At 34.9% G+C, this 23,731-nt stretch overlaps 1 protein-coding gene across 1 annotated transcript in view; it reads right to left on the bottom strand.

Moving 5' to 3' along the window:
* LOC121437119 (collagen alpha-5(IV) chain-like) overlaps window positions 1-23,731 on the bottom strand; it is a 191,883-nt gene that overhangs the window by 49,378 nt on the left and 118,774 nt on the right. The window contains 8 exon segments of the mRNA XM_041636956.1: window positions 8,988-9,138; window positions 10,632-10,729; window positions 15,368-15,472; window positions 15,567-15,659; window positions 17,199-17,367; window positions 18,284-18,475; window positions 18,743-18,813; window positions 20,311-20,403. Of these exon segments, the coding sequence (XP_041492890.1) occupies window positions 8,988-9,138; window positions 10,632-10,729; window positions 15,368-15,472; window positions 15,567-15,659; window positions 17,199-17,367; window positions 18,284-18,475; window positions 18,743-18,813; window positions 20,311-20,403 (972 nt within the window).

The following is a 23,731-nucleotide window of genomic DNA, read 5'->3' as shown; positions in this document are numbered from 1 at the left end:
CTTTCATCTCTTTGCTTCCCAAAAATCGACGCAGTGAGAACAGCTGCCCTGAGCTCTTGCTGTCATGACTTCCCCTTCATAATGGACTGTACCCTAGAACTGGTTAACCAAAATCAATCCCTCCTTCTTTGCTTCTTTTGTCACTTATTTGCCACATAAATGAGAGAAACAAGATTACGTGGGGTTATCCAAGAGAAGTTGCACAAAAAATATGTGGCCCACTAAATCTTAAATATTCTACTGTTTGATGTTTTATAGGAAAAAAAGGTGGAGTGCTATGTCCTAAATGTTTTATGTATGGGCCTACAGTCTATCCTGGGATAAAAGTAGAAATGGGGGTTTCATTTGCTTGTTTCATGCACATATACACAATATTTTATGTACTATTTATCAGAAGGCTTCTTTTTCTATTGAAACTTAAATTTGTAAGGACAGAATTTACCCCACCCTTAGAGTGCATGCTTAGCATATGCGAGTGCTTGGATTTTATTCTTAGCTCCACAACCAAAGAATCAAACACAAATCTATTTCTAGATCTCGTGTGTCTGCATTCACATATTTCAAGATATGTTAACCACTATCAGATGGTAACAAGTCTTAAATCAAATTCTTTGAATTTTTCAACATTGCATTTTCTTAATTTGTTTCGACTACCATAGCTTGTTTGGTTTTCCACATAAATGTTAGAACAATTACAAACTTCTGTCGTGCTTTCCTTAAGGATACGATTAGTTTATAGTTCATTTTGTGTAGACTTGATAACTTAAGAAAATTGTTCCTGCAAGTAATTAGCATAGTATATCATTCAGTTTGTTTTGTGGCATTGGTATTTTTGTAGTTTTCTTTACATATAAATACTGCACATATTTTAGAGACATGCATAATAAGAACACGTAGGAAGAAGAGATAGGAAGCATGGGTATGGGTGATTACCTAGACCACTATGGGGACATAGAGGAGAAAGTAAAGATGGAGGAGCAGGCTTCACTGGCCATGAATTTTGTTTCTCTATTTAATTTTGCATGTGTGTGTATCTGCACTAGAAAGATGGGACCTTCTGTGGAATGTTGGGGAGGTTTGGTCTCTAGATATGAGAAGAAGGAACACTACAGAGGTAGATGGAGAGCCAAAACAAGTGGCCGAGGGACAACGCTTAGACATGCAGGTAGATCTTTTCACATCTGCTCCCAAACTCTTCCAACACAAGGCCTTGGCGAGTACACCATTTTTCCCCATGCTATCAGGAAAGGTTAAGAAGACAGAAGGAGGAGGGAGATGTGCGATGGAATTAGAAGTAAGATGAGGGAAATATAAGATGAATCCAGAAAGTGTACATCTGGATCCCACTCTGCAGCTATAGTGGGAGGTGATTTAAAGTATGGGTCCTCCGTAAGGAGCGCTCCGCTCTCTGGTATGTCAAAAGAGGAGTGGCAGACTGACAGAGTCATTGGGGAAGATGCAACTGACAGACATTGATGAGATGCTAGTACTCTGGCACAGGTTAGGAAAGTCCATAAAAGCCTCCAATGCTTTGAGTTTTACTAATCACATATGGAAAAAGAAGTTTTTGAAAAAAAAAAAGAAATTTGGTGCTATTTTAAACAATCTTTTTTCATCTATTTTTAATTTGTGAAAATACACTTTATTTTTGCATATGTTTCCTAATAGCTATACTCTAAAATTGATTTTCTTTCTGTCCCAAAGTTTTGTTTAAAATTATTTTCCACTGAGTAGTACTCTAATATGTATATATTCCACACTTTCTTCATCCATTCTTCCATTGAAGGGCATCTAGGTTGTTTCCAGGTTCTGGCTACTACAAATAATGCTGCTATGAACATAGTTGAACAAATACTTTTGTAGTATGATCGGGCATCTCTTGGGTATATTCCCAAGAGTGGTATTGCTGGGTCCTGGGGTAGGTTGATCCCAAATTTCCTGAGAAACCACCACACTTCTTTCCAAATTGGTTGCACAAGTTTGCATTTCCACCATCAATGGATGAGTGTACCCCTTACTCCACATTCTCTCCAGCAAAGGCTATCATTGGTGTTTTTGATTTTAGCCATTCTGACAGGTGTAAGATATCTCAAAGTTGTTTTGATTTGCATTTCCCTGATCACTAAGGAGGTTGAGCATGACCTTAAGTGTCTTTTGGCCATTTGAACTTCTTCTGTTGAGAATTCTCTGTTCAGTTCAGTGCCCCATTTTTTAAATTGGGTTAATTAGCATTTTAAAGTCTAGTTTCCTGAGTTCTTTATATATTTTGGAGATCAGACCTTTGTCTGTTGTGGGGTTGGTGAAGATCTTCTCCCAGTCAGTGGGTTGCCTTTTTTTTTAATAAAATAGGGTTTCTCTGTGTTATAGCCTTGGCTATTATCCTGGAACTCCCTCTGTAGACCAAGCTGGCCTTGAACTCACAGAGATCCGTCTGCCTCTGCCTCCCACGTGTTTGGATTAAAGGCATATACCAGAACCACCAGGCTTGTTTTTCTTTTTTTTAATATAAACTTTAGCATACAAACTTCTTTTTTGAGCCACTAGATATGTTTTACTTTATTTTCACTCAATTATACATGCTTGTTAATTTTCCTAATTGCTTCTCTTTTGATTGCTGGTTTATTTAAATACTCTAGATAGTTTCTAAGTGTTATGATTTTCTCAAGCATATTTATCTTCCTGATATAATTTCCTTATTTAATTTTTCTGGTATTACCTTCTTAATAAATATGTTTTTAATTTGCTAAGGTTTGTTTAAGCCAAGATTACGCCTTTTCGTGGTTAATTTGTGTGTATGGAAAATAATGGTTCCCTGTTCTCATTGGGTGAAATGGGCTACAAATGTCAATGTTGAGAAATTCCTGACACTTTCCTACTAGAATTCTGAGCATCTTATTTTTGTATCCATCCACATAATACCAAGACTAAGTACTATACATACTACTTAGATAAGGGAGGAAAGTCAAGACCATCTAATGATGGAAATTACAGCATTACAATTTTCTATCTGTAATTTTGTATTTGCTCTACTTAGAAGAGCTGCTGAAATTCTGTAAACTTATAATATAAAATATCATTTTCTTATATCTCAAACTTACTTTTCATAATTATAATATTTATAACTCTAAGCCCTCTTTTTATATATTATGCATTAGGTGTTCATTTAATGAGATCATTTATTCATATCAATTTTGAAAGAATTCATCCTTTCCTTACTGACTAATGAAGACACTTCTGTGAAATACCAAGTTTATGAAGGCACATATGTATGATTTAAACACTTCTACTAGTGCGCTCGTTATTCCTGAACAGGTTCACAGTGGCATTTTATCATACATTGATGTGTATTCGGTAATTACTGAGCTTCTAAATCAGTTTCATGAAGTGCTTCTGAATGATTTCTTAAATTCTCATTGAAAATAATTTATATTTATTATAAATGGGGAAATTGACAATAGCAAGCCTTCCCACTAATATATAGGATTAAAAATCAATTATAAAATTTTAAGTTGCTATTAATAGTTTATATTTTCCTTGTAAATATATTAGACACATTTTCTTGATTTTGAAAAAATTATGCACATTTTATTGCCATCAAATTTTTTACTTCTAATGTTTCCAAATATATTGTTTCATTTGTCAAAGTATTTTCTATATTATTTCTGCTGATTAGACTATCTTTTTAAAAGATTCAGGTGAAGTGTCATTTCCTATACTTCCAAGAGCCTTCAAATGAAATAAATTAATATATGAGGTAAACAGAATGCTTCTAAAGTCATCATTTTTATTCTTTTTTCTTTTTTGTATAATGAAATCGTGATATTCAGGTTTGAGCATATTTTTTTACCCACATGGAGATTTCAAAACAGTTATTAACTTTTTAAATTTATTGTTGGTGTCTATATTGTTTTGAAAATGATATACCAACTTTCTTTTACAGTTTAGTCATTTAATTTCAATATCTATTAATTGGTCTAAATATGTCTAATAAATGAAGATTTTGGAGACATAGGTCCTGAGAATCAAAATAGTATAGTAAATTATTATGCATACAAGTAATTTACCACTTAACATAAACCACAGCCATGTTGGGCAATTTTTTTTTACTGTACTGTGTTAGCTGAATTTTGACTATTGTCAAAATTTGATTTGAAACTTTATTAGCACACACATTGAAAAAAACTGCTATTATAGCAATACTAGTGGTTCTCAACCTCCTGGGGTCTTGACCTCCTGGGGTCTCATGTCAGAGATCTTGTATATTGAATATTTACATAACGATTCATAACAGTAGCAAAATTAAAGTCATGAAGTAGCAATGAAATAATTTTATGGTTGGGGGTCACTACAGAATGAGGAACTGTATTAAAGAGCTGCAGAATTAGAAAGGTGGGGAACCACTCATCTAGATTGTTTTAATAGTAGAGAGCAACTTCTGAGATTTTTCAAGAGCAAAGTTCATACCTTTGCGTTTTTAGTGACTTAAGTATTAACACGATCCATGATATGAACATAATAATTGCTAGACAAATGAAGAACTTATATAGAAAAATGTCCAAATATTAATTCTTTTAGTACGTTAAGAACTGTACTAGTAGCAGTGCCCAATAACTTCTACCTGAGATCCTATCATTAGGGAGGTGGGAACAGGAATAATGAGTTCAACAACAACCTGGGTTACATGGAGAATTCTTGTCTCAAAACGAAAACAAAACCAAAAACAAACTAGAAAGCAAACCATCCCAAATTCTACTTAGATTTTACTATTAAAAATGTGGGAATCCTAAATTTCCTTTAAAAGATTAAATAAATTCATGGTAACAAAAAGTACATGTTTCAAATATGTAGTTAATTTATTCATAAATTATTTCTCAAAATATAGTAGGGAATTTCTTGAATTTGATTTGCAATTTTTAATCATGGCTTATAGATGAGAAAGATGAACTGTTGGAGAACACTACAACTTTAAGTGATTTACAGTCCCTCAAACTTATTTAGTCACAGATATATAGGTGTTATTAAAAGATATGCACACACATGCATAAACAGATATACAGGATTCAAAAATTGGCACCCATTCTCAGAAACACACATTCTTACATATATTTCATGCCAACGGCAAGGTGAAATGACAGATTCTCTGGATTCTTAGCAAGTTTCCCTTTTTTTGAGAAATGCTTTTGAATTTTGAAGAAGTCACTCTCTCCATAAGTCATGTGCATATGAATGCCTCCTAATTGCTAATGAAATATTTCATAACAACCCTGGAAAACCACCACCCTCTTTTAGCTGAGGTTATAATATCTCCTTTCTCTATCATCCAGAGTCTATAAAGCTCCTGTACTGCTGACAATGGACCTTTAATCACAAGGACAAGCTTGAAGGTCTCAACTGGAGCTTGTTATTTGAATCAACTCTCTTTCCTGTTCTCAAAAAATATATATATAACTCTTTGAACTAGGTCCTCTGTATGGAGCTGACAGTTGGATAGCTTTATGTGGCTGTGGCGCCTCTAGTGGTAGGTTCAGATCATGTCCCTGGGGCAAGATCTGAGTTTTCAGAACCTATTCGCTATGCTTGATGCACCTTGAAGCAGGGAGAAGAGTTTGGACCTAACCTCAACTTGATAAAACATGTTTTGTTTACTCCGACGGGATGCCTGCTTCTTTCTTCAAGGAGAAAGAGTGATATAAGAGGTGGTATATGGGAAGTGGGTAGAGTGATCTTGGAGCCAGAAGATATGTGTAGCAAAATATGGATGGTATGTAAAATAAATGTAAAGATAATAAATAAATATATAATTGTACTGAGAAGGAAAAAAGAAATGTAAGTGTCAATAAAAGATATATAGGTGTTACTAAACGAATTTATTTAAGAAGAAGCTGTCTTGGACTACTTTTGGGATTTTCACAACAAAACCCATTCTGGCTAAAATTAAGTGGAGATATATATTGCTTTAATAAAAATCTTTGGGAATATAGAGTTAATTTAGTTATGTCTCCAAAACATTGACCATGAGAATTCTGTTTCTTGCAAACTGACCAGTGAAATAAAACCAGCCAAGCCAGCTATGTTAATCCTATTCCTTTTTATAATCAACATCAAATTCAAGAACTTTAAAGCAATCGAGAAATGGAAAATAATATCAATAGTTCACAGGGAAAATGAGGCTCTTAAAATATGAAGTGATGGTTAATTTACTCACAGTAGGGAACATGTACATTTGAACTATGATGAGAGGAAAGACAAAGTACATAGTATAGTTTAAAATTTTAACCCAAAACTTACTTTTACATTATGGGAGTTCACACATTAATCTATAGCTACCATAACATACACAATGTGATAGTAGTTAAAGAAGAGTGAAATAGATGAATGAAATAGGATTGACACAAGAACAAAGATCCATATTTATATAGTATTTGACTTGATAGAGATCCCCACATAATTCACTGTTGGATTTCCATTTTAAATACAATGACATACACTCAAATTATTTGAGATTAAGACAGTAATAGGACAATGCCTTGGCAGTGCTGAGCTGACAAGTATTTCTTACACAAGGCACAAGGTGATAATAATAGAAAACATAAATTAAAAATAAAAATAAAAACAATAAAATTTAAACTTTTATTCAAACACACTGGAAATGTGAGTAGGTAACCAACAGAGAAAAAAATTATTCCTGAGTTTATTCTAGAAAAAAACACAAGTATTCATTCAGGGTATATTAGGAATACCTTCAACTTAATATAAAACACAACACAGTCCATCAATTTAAACTGGTAAGTGTTTAAATATCTAACTAATAATCCACAAGAGCAGATAAAATGATGGATGCCCCTAGTCATCAGAGAAATATAAATTAAAATGTAATTTATGATATTACCACAAAGCAAGTAAAACTTTCGTGCTGGAGAGAATGACGACTAATGCTGTATTGGCGTAAATTTTAAATGGCACATCCATGTTGGAGAAAGAACACACATTAGCAACAATTATAATCTTAGCTACATGGTTAATCAAAATGAAAACATATATTCATTAAAAGATGAGAGAACTCTTCTAATAGCTTCTCTCATAATAGTCAGCTACTTGAGACAGTCCAGGTATCCTCGCAATGTCATCTTTTTACTTAGTAATTTCTTAGTAATAAGAACTAGTGATGAGCACAGTGGATGCTTTTTTAAAAAAAAACATGCTCAGTGAAAGATGCTTTACAAGAATGTATATATTGCATGACTCCAATTACAAGGACTCCAGAACAGACAGAATAATGATATATTTTAAAACACTTATAACAATATTGGTGTAGATGTTGGAGACTGGAAAATGGAATAAGAACAGTTTCTAGGATATGTATGTGTGTGTGTGTGTGTGTGTGTGTGTGTGCGCGCGCGCGCTAGAACTTAGAGCATAACGGGGAAATGCACTACCAATTAGCTGTGTTCCCAGTCCTGAGAAATTTATATGATATTGAATAGCATCTGTCAATCTGAAAATACATCTGTGGATTTTATATAGGCATACAATACCTATATAAGTAGACATCTTTGGAATTGTAATGATTGTTTACCTCCTGAGTATTCAGGGGGAATGCACCGCTATTGCAATTGTTTTGATATTCATCAAAAAGAAATCAACAGATATATAGAGATATGGTTAGGTGGACAGATGTATAGTAAATATGGATAGTAAAATGTATGTCTAGTAAAACACTCATAGTAGAACATCAGTGATGGATGTATATAGCAGTCACTGTGTTGTCTTTTCTACCTTGTATTATATGTGTAATTTCCATTTCTGGGACAGAGGATTGAATCTGGGGCCTTTCACATACTAGGCATGTTTTCTACTGTAGAGCTATATCTCTAGTTCATATATTCACATTATTTTATTTAAAAATACTTGGAAGCAGACAAAATGTTATACACGGGGTCCAAGCAGCAGGTAGACAGGTCATTCGATGTACAATTCTTTAATGCTTCTGTGTATTTGAAAACTTTACAATGACATAGTTTAAACAAATTATACTGATAAACCTACTTACTTCCACCAGGCAAGAAAAATCAGGAGGTTTGTTTGTTTGTTTGTGTTTAGTTTTGTTTTAGAATAGTCAAGAAGTGATTGGGGAAAAGAAGTGCTTTCATTCATTGCTGATAGGAACGCCAATGGCACAGACTGAAAGAAATTTCACAATACCTTGAGAGACTTTTACTTTTTAATGAGGAAATTAAGTTTTGTTCCTCTACTCTACTATTATACCTGCACACATCTGAAATAACATGTGACATTATTTGTAATCAGAAAAGATGAGCAAAAATCCATTCTAAGAAGTAGCAATTGATAGCATACTCATGTAATTCAATACTAGGCCACCAAATTCTTTTAAATGCTGCAAGCACTGACATGGAGTGATTCCTAAATTATAAAATCATACAAAAAAAAACACATGAAAAGGCAAAAGGCAATTATGTCCTCTGTTTTGACAAATGAAGAGAAAACTTCCTAAGAGTTAGTATTTTTGTTGAGAAATAACAGAGAAAAAGAAACAAAACTGAGATTACATATGGGATGGGGAGGAAGAACGTGGGGATTGGGGATGAAGTGAAAGAAATATTTCTTTCAGTTTGTCTGTTTGTTTAATTGTTTCTGAGACAGGTTATTCTGTAGCCTAGACTAGTGTAAAACTCAGTAGATGAGAATGGCCTTGAACTCCTGATCCTTCTGCCTCTGACTCCTACGTGAGATTACTGGCCTATGGAACCACACTAGGGTCTGTTACTTATATGCAAATATCTTTGTATTACCTTTCCAAGAAAATCAAAGATTAAAAATAACTATCAGAATATGAACAAAATTATAAGAGTAACAGAAGAACATCATGGGCTCTCCAGTTAACTGGCTTATGGCCCTTAACCTTTTCTAAAGGTTTCGACATCAATAAAAGTTTAAAGCAAATTGAGAAGTAGCAAGAGCCTCCATACCTTTTGGTCCAGGTAGCCCATCCAAGCCAGTGCGTCCTGGAGGACCTGGAGGTCCTGGAAAACCACGATCACCTTTTGGACCAGGTGTTCCTTTGAAACCTGGGAATCCTGGTGGCCCAGGTGGCCCAGGTAACCCAAATCCTGGCTCTCCCTTAAGCATACACATATCAAAACACAAGGAAAAGTCCCGTGACTTTCCTGATGCTTACCATTTACTATAGAGAATTTAAAGCAGAGAATACAAAGTAATACTTTTCTTCCATGGTGAGGAGAGGATAATTAAATGAAAAGGAATGGGCATATTAGAGGAAACATCTGGAAGGATAGGAAACAGGGTTTAGTAAAATCAAATCCAATGCGTTGGACTGGTTTCAAAATAAGAAAGTTAAATAAAAGAGCATGCGATTAAATAACACTCTACCCAAGTGAGAAAAGGTGAATATGGATTGAGAATTAGATCATCCAAATAATGATTTTAAATTTACCTAAGTCTTATAATGCCATTGTGGTTTCTGTATAAATTTTCCATTTAGTTAGAGATTAACATTGAAGCAATTTCAGGTGAAATGATGTACTTTTGAGATTTGGGTTAAATGAGAATACCCCCCGCCAAAAAAACAGGAAAAGATTAAGGAAATGTTATTAAAAGCTTAATAATTTTGTGCCTGGGTGACAGATATATGAAAGTTCATTATATTACTTATTTTGCTTTTGTGTTTATTTGAAAATGTTCATTATAAAATAAAAACAAGCCAACAGAGAAGTAGTTTTCTCATGAGAGCCCATCAGCTGTTTTTCCCATGGAAAACAAGTAATAATGATGAAATCCAGCGCGATTAAATCATTTAAGTACAGAAACTACAAGAAGAGTCAAAATAATTACACATGCAGCAGTTGGCTGAAGGCTGACTGAAAAGTGTTTGAGGTTAAATAAGATACAATAGAAGGAGTATTAAGGGAGTTATTTATTAGTAGTACCCAATAGCAGTGATTTGCTTTATGTGTCTTTGGTGGAACTGGAACAGAAGAAGCAATACAGAAATGACTTAATACACCCAGCACAATCTCACCAATCATCACACAGGTATGGCAAGTAGGAAATGGGTTACTGTTTATATACATAAGCACAGGTAAAGCTGATCATTGGATTCTTCCATCTAATCTAACAGCCCACTTGTCTAAACAAAGGTCCGAAACTTTTGGGATCTAAATATTACCTTTTGTTCCAATATGGCTTGGGATTAGATATTTTATTTTTAAATGAAAATATAGTTAACTTCTTTCAATATAATTAAGACCTGGGCCAATGTCTAACTCAAAATAGGAAATGGGACTAAGGACAGTAGAATAGACAAAAATAAAAAATAAAAAAGGGGGGCAAGTTAAAATGTTCCCAACTGGGGCTAGAAAGATGGCTCAGCAGTTAAGAACATTGACTGCTCTTGTAGAAAAACCAGGTTCAATTCCCAGCACCCACATTGTGGTTAACAACTGTCTGTAACTTCAGTTCCAGGGCGCATGAGACTCTCTTCTGACCTATGTAGTCACTAGGCACACACATGGTACACATTCATATGCATGCAGACAAAATACTCATATACATAAAAGATTAAAAAATAAAACTTTAAAAGTAAACTTCCAGACCTTTGGTCCTGGAAAGCCTGGTGACCCAGGTGGGCCATCTGGACCCATTCTTCCAGGTGTTCCAGGTGCTCCTGGAGGTCCCGGAATTCCTGGGAAACCTGCAAAACCGCAAGACTTTTTTTTTTAATTCACAGGAAGAGCAAACTTTAAAAAAGATAGTTACATTCTCCTCTCCCTAATCATGCTTTACACAACAACTCATTAAAAGTACATGGACATTCTGTATGTCTACTCAGAACCAGGCCTAATAGATATATATTTGCGATTATCTCTCACCCACTTTAGTCTTTCATTTCCACAGAGAAATGGGTGTATAAGAAGATACATTCTCCTAAAGAATATAGAATAAGTCAGAACTAAACATAGTGAATGAATGCCACATAAAAATACAGAACTTCCCTTCTGCTTACATCAAGAGGTAGAGTGGCAGAATGTCTATCATGGACCTTTACAGATGAGCTAAATGCAACTCATGTGTTACATAAGAACTGACACATAGAATCAGATCTGATATTTTAATAAAAGTATTTGGTAGAAGAGAGAATTGTCATTACAAAAGGGGCTGTGTTGCTACTCATAAGAATAATAAAGCAGAACTATAGAAAATAAACCCCAAAATTTCGATAAATCAAGGGAATATTTAACTTGGGATAAAATAATGTGTATGTGTACAGTGAATCTGTTTTTTTGATTAATACAATCTATTAATTCATTACATGTCTATTTAGTGCTTGCTATATTCCCAGGAACTATTCTAAGCTTAGAGAATACAATGAACACAAAATGCAAGAATTCCTGTGATGTTCTTTAGCACAAGATAATTTCTGCATCTCTGAAATGCAGATAGTTTTTTATTTATCTATTTATTTTATATCCTGGCTGTAGCCTCCCCCAATTCACCTCTCCCAGTCCCACTCTCCTATTCCCCTTCCCTTCCCCCAATCCACTCCTCTTCCATCTCCATCCAGGAAAGGGTAGGTCTCCTATGAGTATCATTAAACTATGGTATATCAAGTTTCAGTAAGACTAAGCACTGTAGATAGTTTTGACACTAGATTGTTTTACAAAATGAACTCCAGGTTCAAAGAAAGACCTTGCCTCCAAAATTATGGTGCATGTAGTGACTCTCTTTTTAATATTTTATTTTTCTTATTATTTTAATTTCATGTGTATGGATGTTTGGCTTGTGACTGTCCAGGCAGCAAGATGTCTTTGTCAATTATAGAGTTTTGGAAGTTGCTTACAATGCACTTCCTGTTTACTTAGGTAATATTATATCCTTCTAGAGTCTTAGATAAAGTTGAAGAATAGATAGATAGTTATATTTTTCTTTAGTTATGATAAAATATAAAGTAGATATAAAAACTGTAATTCTTGCTTGACACCTGCTTTGCATGTGTAATTTTACTATGTTAAAAGTAAAACTTTTCTTTTTATTTAAACAGAAAGGGGGAAATGGTATGGGAAGTCTTTTCTGAATATGTGTTGCTTTTATTGGTTAATGAATAAAGAAGCTGCTCTTGGCCAATGGCTTAACCGAATATAGCCAGACTGGAAGAGATACATATATAGAGAGTAGGCAGAGCCAGGAGATACCCATGGAGCTGCCAGAGGAGAAAGACACAAGCTGCCAGCTGGAACCTTGCCAGTAGGCCATGAACTCATGGTAAAATTTAAAATAGTAAAAATGGGTTAACTAAAGGTATAAGAGCTATCTAGCAATACACTTAAGTTATTGGCCAAGCAGTGGTTTAAATAATATAGTTTCTGAGTGATTATTTTGTGGTCTGGGCAGCTGGGAACAAAGAAGCAGCCTCCTACTACAAATTGGCACCCCAATGTGTACTAGCTAAATCCACATAAAACCTGAGAGGGCTTGGAAAGAAATTATAGACACTAAAAAACAAAGTTTAGCCACATTTTTTTTCGGATGGGTTTTGTTTTGCTGGCAGCATACTGCAGCTCCTTTAAGAGAGGTCTTCCTGATTCAGTGGTAGCAGAAAAAAAAGTGCAGTTTCAAAACAGCTGCTTTCTGGTTCACCAGCACGAATGGCTCTGACTCTTTTGGGAGGTCTGGCTATGGAGCATTTAAATAGATTTTGTGAGCAGACTGCTACAACTTGTTTAATGGCAAGACAGGCCTTCTGTGAACAGACCCTGGATCTGGGACAGAGAGAATGGCTCTCAGAGGCAGTGAGCATGTCTCCGCCATATTGGACTGGGCAGAGCAAGCAGGCAGGGCTGTGTTGGTCCTAGCTATGCCCACTTAGCATTTTTTTTTAAAAAGGGTGCTTCTGGTCAGAAAATATTTCAGATACACAGTAGGACAGATTCAGACATAAAAGACCTCTAAATGAGGTGTGTTTAAAAAATGTACTTAGGCTTGGGAGAGAGAAGAAAAAACATAAAAAGACAGTAAATAAAATATAAAAGAAACAGAAAGTCATAGACTAAAGGAGTAAAGATAATAAATATTAAACTTGTAGAAAAAGTTATAGTGTAAGAAAAATAAGCCATGCAAAGAAGAAAAATACACAGACTCTGGATTATGTATATTATTGTGTTATTTTTTTTTATTTTTTTGACTGTGAATGAGCTAAGTACAGAGAGACATTTCACTGTATGGGCTACTAAGCTAAACCAGAAAATGTATTTTAAAGGTATCTTGATTTCAGAATATGGGTCTAAGTATATGCTACTTTGGAAAAGAGGTTCTTCTTTTGTTTCCACATTAGATGAGAACCTATGGATTTCTTCCAGACTAATGTAGTTTGATGGACCAAGACCTCCTTAAAGGTCGCCATGAATACTCCCAAAAATGTTTCACACAACAAAAAGCAGGAAGCAGTTTGGAGAGAACTATGAACAAATTCTCTAAATGATTGTTTATAAATGCTTCTTTACATTTAAAGGGAGATATGCTACAGAGATTTGCATTGTATGAATCTTGCTTTATTGATTCAAATTTAAGGTCAATTTTGTTGTATGTATATTTCTGCTCTTTATTAAGGCATTGTACTTTTGTACATCTCATTAAAAATGTAATGGATAATTAAGAAATACAGGTTAATAGATAGTCATCTATAATATTCAAGCTTATAGTCATGTTAGTTAGGTTTTCTAGATGTACAGAGATATATTTCAGATAGATAGTTATTATTTAAACCTCTCAAAGACTAACAGAATATGGCATTTAAAACGTTTTAAGCACTTAGACTTTTCATGAACATGAGACACATCTGCTCCTGGCAGCACCAATCTACTTTAAGAGGAAGATGGGCATCAAGGAGGCTCCTTATGGAGTTAAAAAACTGCTCTTGCCTGGACTGCTTGATGTTTTGCTGTATGAACTGGATATGCAGGACCCACAGAAATATGACTGCTGATGTTGCCTATAAAAAGTGAGACACTCCTTCAGGGTTTCTGCCTCATGAAAGAGTCTGCCAGACATTCTTTAGGACACAGGAGAAAGTGACTGACAAACCGCCAATAGAGGTGGAACAGTTTTTGAAATTTCCTGTTTCTTGGAAAAGTCTTCTGGATACTGTGAGCCAGTAGGCTGAAGATAGATGCCCCAATGGTACAGAAGAACTTTGGGTGACTGTCCAGACAGCAAGATGTCTCTGCCAATTATAGAGTTTGGGAAGTTGCTTATAGTGCACTTAGGTAATGCTATATCCTTCTGGAATCTTTGATGGAGTTGAAGAATAGATAGATAGTTATAATTTTCCTTAGTTATGATAAAATAGAAAGTAGATATAAATATGGTAACTGCAATTCTTGCTTGATACCTGTTTTGTATATGTAATTTTACTATGTTAAAATTGAAACCTTTCTTTTCATTTAGACAAAAAGGGGAGGTAATGTGGGATTCCCCTCTGCATGCTGTGATTAGCATTGATTAATAAAGAGACTGTCTTGGCAACAATGAGGACCCTAAGAGAAACATACATAGATCTAATCTACATAGGAAGTAGAAAAAAAAAGAAGATCTCCTGAGAAAAATTGGGAGCATGGGGACCTTGGGAGAGGGTTGAAGGGGAGGGGAGGGAAGGGAGGAGAACAGAGAAAAAATGTAGAGCTCAATAAAAATCAATTTAAAAAAAGAAAGAAACTATCTTGGGCCTGAGCAGGGCAGAATAAAGAGAGGTTGGGAAAACTAAACTGAATTCTGGGAGAAGAAAGGCAGAGTCATGAGAAGCCATTTAGCCCTGCCAGAGACAGAGGCCAGACAGAACCTTGCTGGTAAGACAAAGCCATGTGGCAATATACAGATTAATAGAAATGGGTTAAATTAAGATGTAAGAACTAGCCAATAAGAAGCTAGAACTAATAGGCCATGCAGTGATTTAATTAATAGTTTCTGTGTGGTTATTTTGGGAGTCTGGACAGCAGGGAAATAAATAAGAGGCCTACCCCAACAGGCCTGTATGGATGTACATGAACCACGTGTGTGCCTAGTACCCTCAGAAACTACAGGAAGGCATTGAATCCAGTAGACCTAGAACTAAGGCTGTTTAGGCACTGCATGGAGATGCTAAGAAGTAGGCCTTCCTCCAGAAAAGCAGTCAGTACTCTTAAACTCTGAACAATCTCTCAAGTCTCCAATGTGGCTTTTCATTTACATTCTTTACAACATGTAGCAAAAGAATTACATTTACTTTGTTTTATATTATGAAATAGTATTATCATATTAACAGGTTAATCTACACAGCCCAGTACCTAGTTCAACATACCTTTGGGACCTGGAGGTCCAAGAAGCCCAATCCCAGGGATACCTGGTTCTCCTTTGCTACCAGGTATTCCTGGCAGACCTGGTTGGCCTGGAAGTCCAGGATCACCTACAGAAAAATAGCAGCGTAAGAATGAGAAATATCAAAAAAAAAGAAGTAAAGTGATGAAGATTTTCTGAAATAAAGACAATTCTTTACATACCTGGAAGACCCACTTCACCATCTCTGCCTGGATTACCTGGCAGGCCAGGCTTCCCTGGCTGGGTTATGGTCTGGCCTGGATCCCCTTTAGGACCTGAAAATAGATGAATTACTTCAGAGGTAGAATCATTTACTTGACTAAAAAAAAAAACCAATCCCATTTTGTATATTCTAGGGAGGTATCAAACAGAAAGATAAGACTTCAAAGAGAAACCACGGTTTTAGGTAATTCAATGATTGAGAATGGTTGATAACTAATTTTAGGTGTCAGCAGCCTGACTGGATTAAAGGATATTCAGACAGCTGACAAAGGAAGTATTTCTGGATATGCTCAGGACCCATGAAGAGAAGGATATTTGAACCAGTGATGTAAGGAGGGAAGGTCTGCTTTCAGCCAGTATGGCTCAGCATTGTCCAATAGGAGATGGCTTGAATAGAACAACAACAACAACAAAAAAACCCCAAAACATAGGAAATCAACCCCCCCCCATTCATCTGGAACACCTATCTTCTCCTTCCCTTGATAATCAGAACATAAATTGGGCTGGGAGGAAGGTTCAGTCATCAAAGTGTCTGCTAAAGAAGAATCTGTATTGACATTCCCAACACCCATGGAAAAAAAGATAACCATAGTAGTACATGTCTGTAACCCTAATACTGAGGGTATGGAGACAGGCAGATCCTTGGAGCTAGTCAGCCTAGACGTATCAATGAACTCCAGGTTCAGTGAGAGACTCTGTCTCTAAAATTAAGATGTATGTTTTCAACCCTGAGAACATATACATACAAGTAACATTATTATACAGACTAAGCAGGTTGTGTGTGTGTGTGTGTGTGTGTGTGTGTGTGTGTAAAACAGCATTTAAATAAAAAAAGACCATGAATATGAAACAGAGAAAGGGGTTACATGATGCGAGGGGTTGGAATTGGAGGGAAGAAAGGTAAAGGAGGATAGTTTTATAATTATAGTGTAACTTTTTTGTTTTGTTTTGTTTTTTTATCAAGACAGTGTTTCTCTGTGTAATCCTGGCTGTTCTGGAGCTCACTCTGTAGACCAGGATGGCCTCAAACTCATAGAGATCTGCCTACCTCTGCTCCAGAGTTCTGGTATTAAAGGTTTGTGCCATCAACATCTGGCTATTATAACTGTATTATAATATGATTTTTTTAAAAAAATTCTAAAAAAATAGTAATGTGCATGGGTTACATGTAAATAACCACAAAAATATATACACAAAAATATAATAAAAATACCAACAAATGATTGAAAAAAAATAACAAGAAATTCCACTTTAAACAAACATTCTGTTCTCTTGCTAGGAGCATATAAAAAGCCAAAGAAACACATTTCTCTTGAGAGGAAGTCAATGTTTTATTTCTGCTTTTAAGCACAAAAATTGAAATCAAACAAACTGCCAGGTGGTGGTGGTGCACGCCTTTAATCCCAGCACTTGGGAGGCAGAGGCAGGCGGATCTCTGTGAGTTCGAGACCAGCCTGGTCTACAAGAGCTAGCTAGTTCCAGGACAGGCTCCAAAACCACAGAGAAACCCTGTCTCAAAAAAGAAAAAAAGAAAGAAAGAAAGAAAGAAAGGAAGAAAAAAGAAATCAAACAAACTATTATAGTAAACTTACCTGGTAATCCTGGCTGACCTGGATTTCCTGCCACACCTTGTATGCCTTTTTCACCTATAGGGCCTGGGGGTCCAAAGCCAACAGGGCCCATAGGTCCCATATTTCCTGGGAGACCTGGCAAACCTGGGTCTCCAGGAGGACCTCTTTCACCCTTAAAAGCAATTCCACCCTGAAAATGGAAATATTTAAGAAACACATTGATATAACTTTATGTAGGTTAGTATGAAAGAATACAACCAGGGACATGAAACAGGCATAAATACTTCTTAAATGGTATATAACTGTGTGATATTGTTAAATTGGATCTATGATTGTATCACTTAATTACTCATTACCTCCTTCAATAAATATTTCTGAACTCTATCTTCCGGTGGTACAATCCAAGAAGATAAGTAGATCAAAATTTCTGCTCTAAAAAATTTATAATCTACCAGGAGTTGAGATAGTTATCATTTATCTATCCTATTATAATACATATTTCCAATTCAAATATCCTAGACTGTATGTTAAATACAAAATGAGATTGTTGATTTATGCTAAGTGTTTGGCTTTATAGTATCTTAACCTGGCCATCTACGCACATAAATCTATAACATTTATATATATATATATATATATATATATATATATATATATATATATATCATATTACATTTCTTTTCATATCTAAAAAAATCCCCCAGAGATATTTGGAATAAGATGTGAATCCCACACTGACTCTTAAGTATTTAATTTCCTACCCATTCATAGATAGAAATAATTGATGCAGCAATGAATTAAGAAGTTGTTTATAAAACTGAAAGAAAAAAAACTGAAAGAAAATAGTAAGGAAACTCTAGTTAGTAACGTAGAATTTCAATGTAAAATTTTATTATTTTAGGCATCAGTAGAATACTCATGTAAGTACTAGGCCCAGTCTTTATCTTAATTTAGCAAGAGTTTTTTTTTGGGGGGGTGAAGGAAGGAGTTTACCAAGAATTAAATTTAGGGTCTCACAAACAGGTATGAGTTCTACCACTGAGATAGAATGTCATTCTAATAGTACTGACAATCTGACCTAAAAGGAGACTTTCAGACCAACTCACAGGCTCTCCTTTGGGGCCAGGGAGTCCTCGCAATCCATCCTTTCCAGGAGTCCCAGGTAGACCAGGAAGCCCTGGAGCTCCAGGGGAACCCAAGTCTCCTTTGTCACCTTTCATTCCCGGAAGAGTGAGGACGTCGCCAGGGTCACCTTTAGATCCTGGAAAGCCTGGAGCACCTGGAAGTCCAGGTATTCCCTGAGTTAATAGATAAAAGAGGGAGAAGAAAGAGAAAAAGGAAATCAGATTTTTTTCTAACCTACTTTTCTCCAGTTTACTCCATTAAACCACACAATAACTTTCAGTATGATGAAGTAAAGAGGACAAAATAGGGAAAGGAAAGGAATAAAATAAATCATAATTTAACATTCAAACTAAATTCAGTGTATGTGTCCGTAAGTGAAAATCAAAGGGCACGTGGCTTCTTTCCAGGCTTTTGTGGCTCATAATAGAATCGAAGCTTACTGGTAATCCTTTTGGACCAGTCATTCCAGCATTTCCTTTTTCACCCTTCTCTCCAGGGACTCCAAGAGATCCTAAAACACACACAGAATCATGTGAGCTCTGAGCCTTAAGACCCCAAGCATGCTCATATAGAAACCAGTGTATTACAAAATTAGATTCTAAACTGAGAACTTTATTCGACTGCATTTAAGTCATATTTTCCTTCTCTCATTTTCTCAATATGAAGAAATCAGACTTTCTTTTTTGAAGTTTATTTACTTTTACTTTATGTGTGTGGGTGTTTTGTTCATTTGTCTGCACACCACCTGAGTGCGCGGTGCCTATGGAGGCTAGAAAAAGGTATCAGATCGCTAGGACTGGAACTGCAGACCGTAATGAACCTTCATATGGGTGCTCTTAACTGCGGAGTCACTCTCAAGCCCGAAATCGGACTTTCTTATAAGTAAATATATTTAACAACACATATAGCATTATATCCTCAGGAGTATTCCTTCACAAAGTTTACAGCTACTAGGCACTGTGAGGTGGGGCTAGAAGCCCTATAACCATCCTATTGCCAAGGAAGAAAATAAAAAGACTGCATAATCATAATTTTCAGCTATACAATCTTCCTATATCCTTGTTAGCCCTTTCAGTTTGCCATTCCCTAAGATTTGGTTTATAAGCTCTGTCTGGCACCAGAGGTTACTAAAGTTAGAAAGAAGTTACTAAACCCCTGACTCTACAGATGAATCTCTGCACTCTCTGCGTCATTATTACTCGGGTATTAGTTTCAAAGTTAATATTTGGATATTGCTAAGAATTTCTTTACCCGGAGCCACTGAATAAGATCACGGAGATGGAATCCAGAAAGCTGGATTTGAACAAGCCCTCTGTGTGATTATTATTTATTCCCAAATTGAAGACAAACTAGATTGAAAGTACAGGTGATATGATTCACTAGCTCCTAGTGGCAACTATGAGGCTTGCTAAAAGTATTTCCAAACTCCTAATGAATTTGTGTCTTTGGTAGACACACTAGACTAGTAAGCAGTCTGGAATCTATTATCAGCCCGGACTCAGGCATTATATGTAACCTCAAGAATATATAATATTGGCATATGTGAAGAGTTAATTGAATGAAATAGTTGTGGTTCTGGAAAATTATTCAAAATTAGGAGGGAGTCCTTACATGTACAAAGAATATTGGCAGCTGGTTGCCAAAACTTTAATAGAAACCTGCTCCTTAATGACAATATGTGGTATATCCCTAATAACTCTGACTCTGGAAACCATACTTAGTATTCAGACAATATGAACAGTATCCCTAGTTTTCTAGAAGAAAAGTCTGACTCTATATGTCATTTCACTTTTGGGACAATGGAATTCTTTGAATAATACCATTGTAATAGAGAATGTTGGTAGAATTTGGTATTATAAACAAAAAGGTCTCATCAGAGAGGTAACTCATATTCAATAATTTGTAGACATGAGTAACTAGCTATAAACTGGGAAACTAACAACGTTACAAAACCATTGACATGGTCATAAGAGCCAACAAAACATTGTCTATAGGAAGAATATTTTACCTGGAGGACCTGGGAGACCTGGCAAACCGGGTTGGCCTGGAGGCCCTGAAATGCCAGTCCCAATACAGTTGAAGCAGGTGTCACCTTTGTCACCTGGTGAAAAACAAATATTACTGGAAGGGTTAATTAGACCTTCTTTATATAACTTCTGAAAAAGTCAGCTGAAAGGAATAGCATTCCTACTCAACTGTGTGTCTGCAGAAGTCTATGTCGAAAACCAGTTCTTAGACAAATAGTGCCTACGATATATAGAGGACTGCTTTAAGTGTTTGTGACACACTAATAAAATATAGTAGACAAAATTTCACGTCTGTGGCACTAATTTCCTACCAATGGAAAGGAATAATGAACAATAAAGGCAATAAATTATTAAATGACATTAAATAGTTTAAAATTAAATTTAGTAAGCTTTTAAAGGTGTATGAAAATATGTGTGTAGGGGGAAATAGGTGTGACTGAGTGTGCTAGGTGAGTAGTGGGAGAAAAGCTGCAATTGGAAACAGGCTGAGATCAGGACGGATCTCATGGAAAGGTAACTACGTAAACAAAATGAAAAGCATGGTATCTGTGTAACATGTATAGCATATTCTATGAACAGACAAGGAGCAGCAGGTAGATCAGACTGTTGAAGCTGAATAAGGAAGTGGGACCAAGTTATAGAAGCCATGCTAGACTGTAGTTTTCACTGTGCATTAAATGACAAACTGGTGGGTATTAAACAGAACAGCCATCATTATAACAAGCCCCATTTGCCCACAATGAGTATACTTAAAGTAACAAATTGTACATTCATCTGTTAGCCATACACCACTAGATATTGTAGTTATTCTCAATATGTAGATATGAAGTTATATTGGAACTATAGAATTATTAATACAACATGGATTTACATCATAAATACTATTTGGTCTTTCACATTACAAATGAATTCACAGCCAAACTACACATTTTGCTTAAAAATTTAAAAACTTTTCAACCCTCAATATCATCACAAAGAATGTGAGCCAGTCTTACAAATCTAGCTATCATATCATATTTTTATTTATTTAAATTGTATTTATTTAAATTTTTCATATAGTATATTTGGATCATATACTTTCCCCTCTCCTAATTCCTCCCAGATCCCAATTCTCCTGATGGTCCTACATGCTATTCCTAACCATTTTTCCAAACATATTAGCACACTCTATACCTTATAAATATTAAGCAATATACAAGGAATGAATTATATACAAATACAGTATTAACTCATCATTTACACAAAGGTACTTTAATAATCATTGGATAAGACCCTATTAGTTCTATTACTCCTTAATCTTAAATTCATTACATACTTCCCATATTGTAAACATAGTTTCAACAAAACACATTATGAATCTAATAACTGAATCCTCATACTTCAGTTTACAAAAATGTGTCCATGAACTGCTAATTTATGCAATCAAAGATAAAAGTATAGTTTTCTTACTTTTAAAGGATAACAACTATCCATTGGTCTTAGGAACCAAACCAAAACATTGAGACAACTCCAAATAAAATAAATGAATTAATATTATATTATGTTAATTATGCTCATAATTTCCTTCACCTATATTTACAAAGATAATTACTACCTGTTATAGATAAAAATACTCATTTAAGTGAGTTTTATTGTAATTGTATCCCCAGAAACAATATTTATCAACTTACATCATAAAACTAGAATCTCCAACTTTCTAAGCATAACAATTCCAACTATATACTTAACTCTCAGCTTTGAAATTAGAGTATCATAGTAGTAGTGTCACTTGCTACATGATCAATTAACAATTCTCCTTATGATACATACTCAAATCTAAATATCATCCAATTCTTCAAATAGTTTATTCATATTTCTTGCTATGTTCATTCAAGCTACTATGAACAACTTATTTCAATTACTAATAGCATGAATAGAAATATATTACTTCCATTACTGGAAGGATGTACTCAACAGACACTAATACAGTTTTATAATAACTTTCTAAGCTATTTGATATAACTGCATCAAGAATGCTGGATTTGTCTTAGCTTTTCTCAAAATCTGTACACATGTTATTTAGATGCTCTGGACCATCCATCAACCATAACCTCCATGATGAGCAAAACATATGAAAAATAGTAGACTTTGTTAAAGTTATACAATTTACCAATAACAAATGCATGCTGAGCACTCACTGGAATACCACTCTTATCAGATTCCACTCTAAAGAGCATATAAACTCTGCAAACATAGGGAGGGCATGCTAATAACTGAGCTCTTCTAACTACGTTCATTGTCACTTCCCTAGCAGCTGTATGCAGCTCATGACTTCTCTTTTTCAACATCTTAGGGCAATCTGGATTCCTTCCATTAATTAATTTTAAGAAAATATCTCCTATTATTAACTAAGCCAATGAAACAGGATTTCAGATGTCAAACATTGTCTTAAAAAATTCCCCACTAATAACTACATGTGCGATCCTTAAACTATTTGCCTCACCATAAAGATTTTAGGCTTAACTTTATCCTATGAAAGCAATATAATGACTCTAACCTTACGACTTTATTTTCCCCATCTACTCATATTTTTTTCTGATTTTCTGAATTTTTTCCAACTACAACGCGTATTTATTTACTAATAAACTAATTATTAAGTAAAATACTGCTTCAAATCTTCTAGACTTAACCTGGCTGAAAAAAGCAGTTCCCCCAAATATCTAGATATCCAAATGCAATCCCTTGAAAATTCCCAGTGAATCATAAAAGAATACTTAAATAATTAAAACATAAACAATTTTTTTAAATTGTTGTACTATGTCTTTAATTCTTAGTACTTTTTAATTTACTTGAGTAATTTCAATTATAATAAAGACACAAGTAAGGAACAAGAATCCACACTATTATTCAACTTCCAAAGCTTTATAACACAGTCATAATTATTGTATCTTTACAAGACCAATTTCTTCACCTTCATAAATTTCTTAATTTCTTATATTATTAAATTCAACAAAAAACTCTACCTCATAATTTGCTAACAACACAACTGTAATTAACTCTATCAACAGACACCATTAGCACCTTCAAATTATTCAATTAGTGCATGGCAAGTCTGACTGTTTTTTTACTGCCATTGCTGTGGTATATCCAAATATTAGCATCACTCCTAAGCAAAATAAAAATAATGCTACAAAAGACCCATGCAAACCTGAATATAATTCCAACCCCACCACCACCAGTAATAACTAACTTCAGTCTACCATAAATAGGTGAAGATTTAAGACACTCTTATAAAACAAAACAAAAATATTATATATATTATAATTTCCATGTGGAAGTAAACTGGCTAATGGCATGGAAAATCATTGTATTATTCAACCATAGAAACTTGAATGACCAAAACCTCTCCCTATGTCATCAATA

Source organism: Microtus oregoni, unplaced genomic scaffold (assembly GCF_018167655.1).
Source record: "Microtus oregoni isolate MIOR12 unplaced genomic scaffold, Mior012 000050F_ref0000143, whole genome shotgun sequence".
NCBI lineage: Eukaryota > Metazoa > Chordata > Mammalia > Rodentia > Cricetidae > Microtus > Microtus oregoni.
The sequence above is the reverse complement of the archived record's forward strand: the minus strand, read 5'-3'. Positions and strand labels throughout refer to the sequence as shown.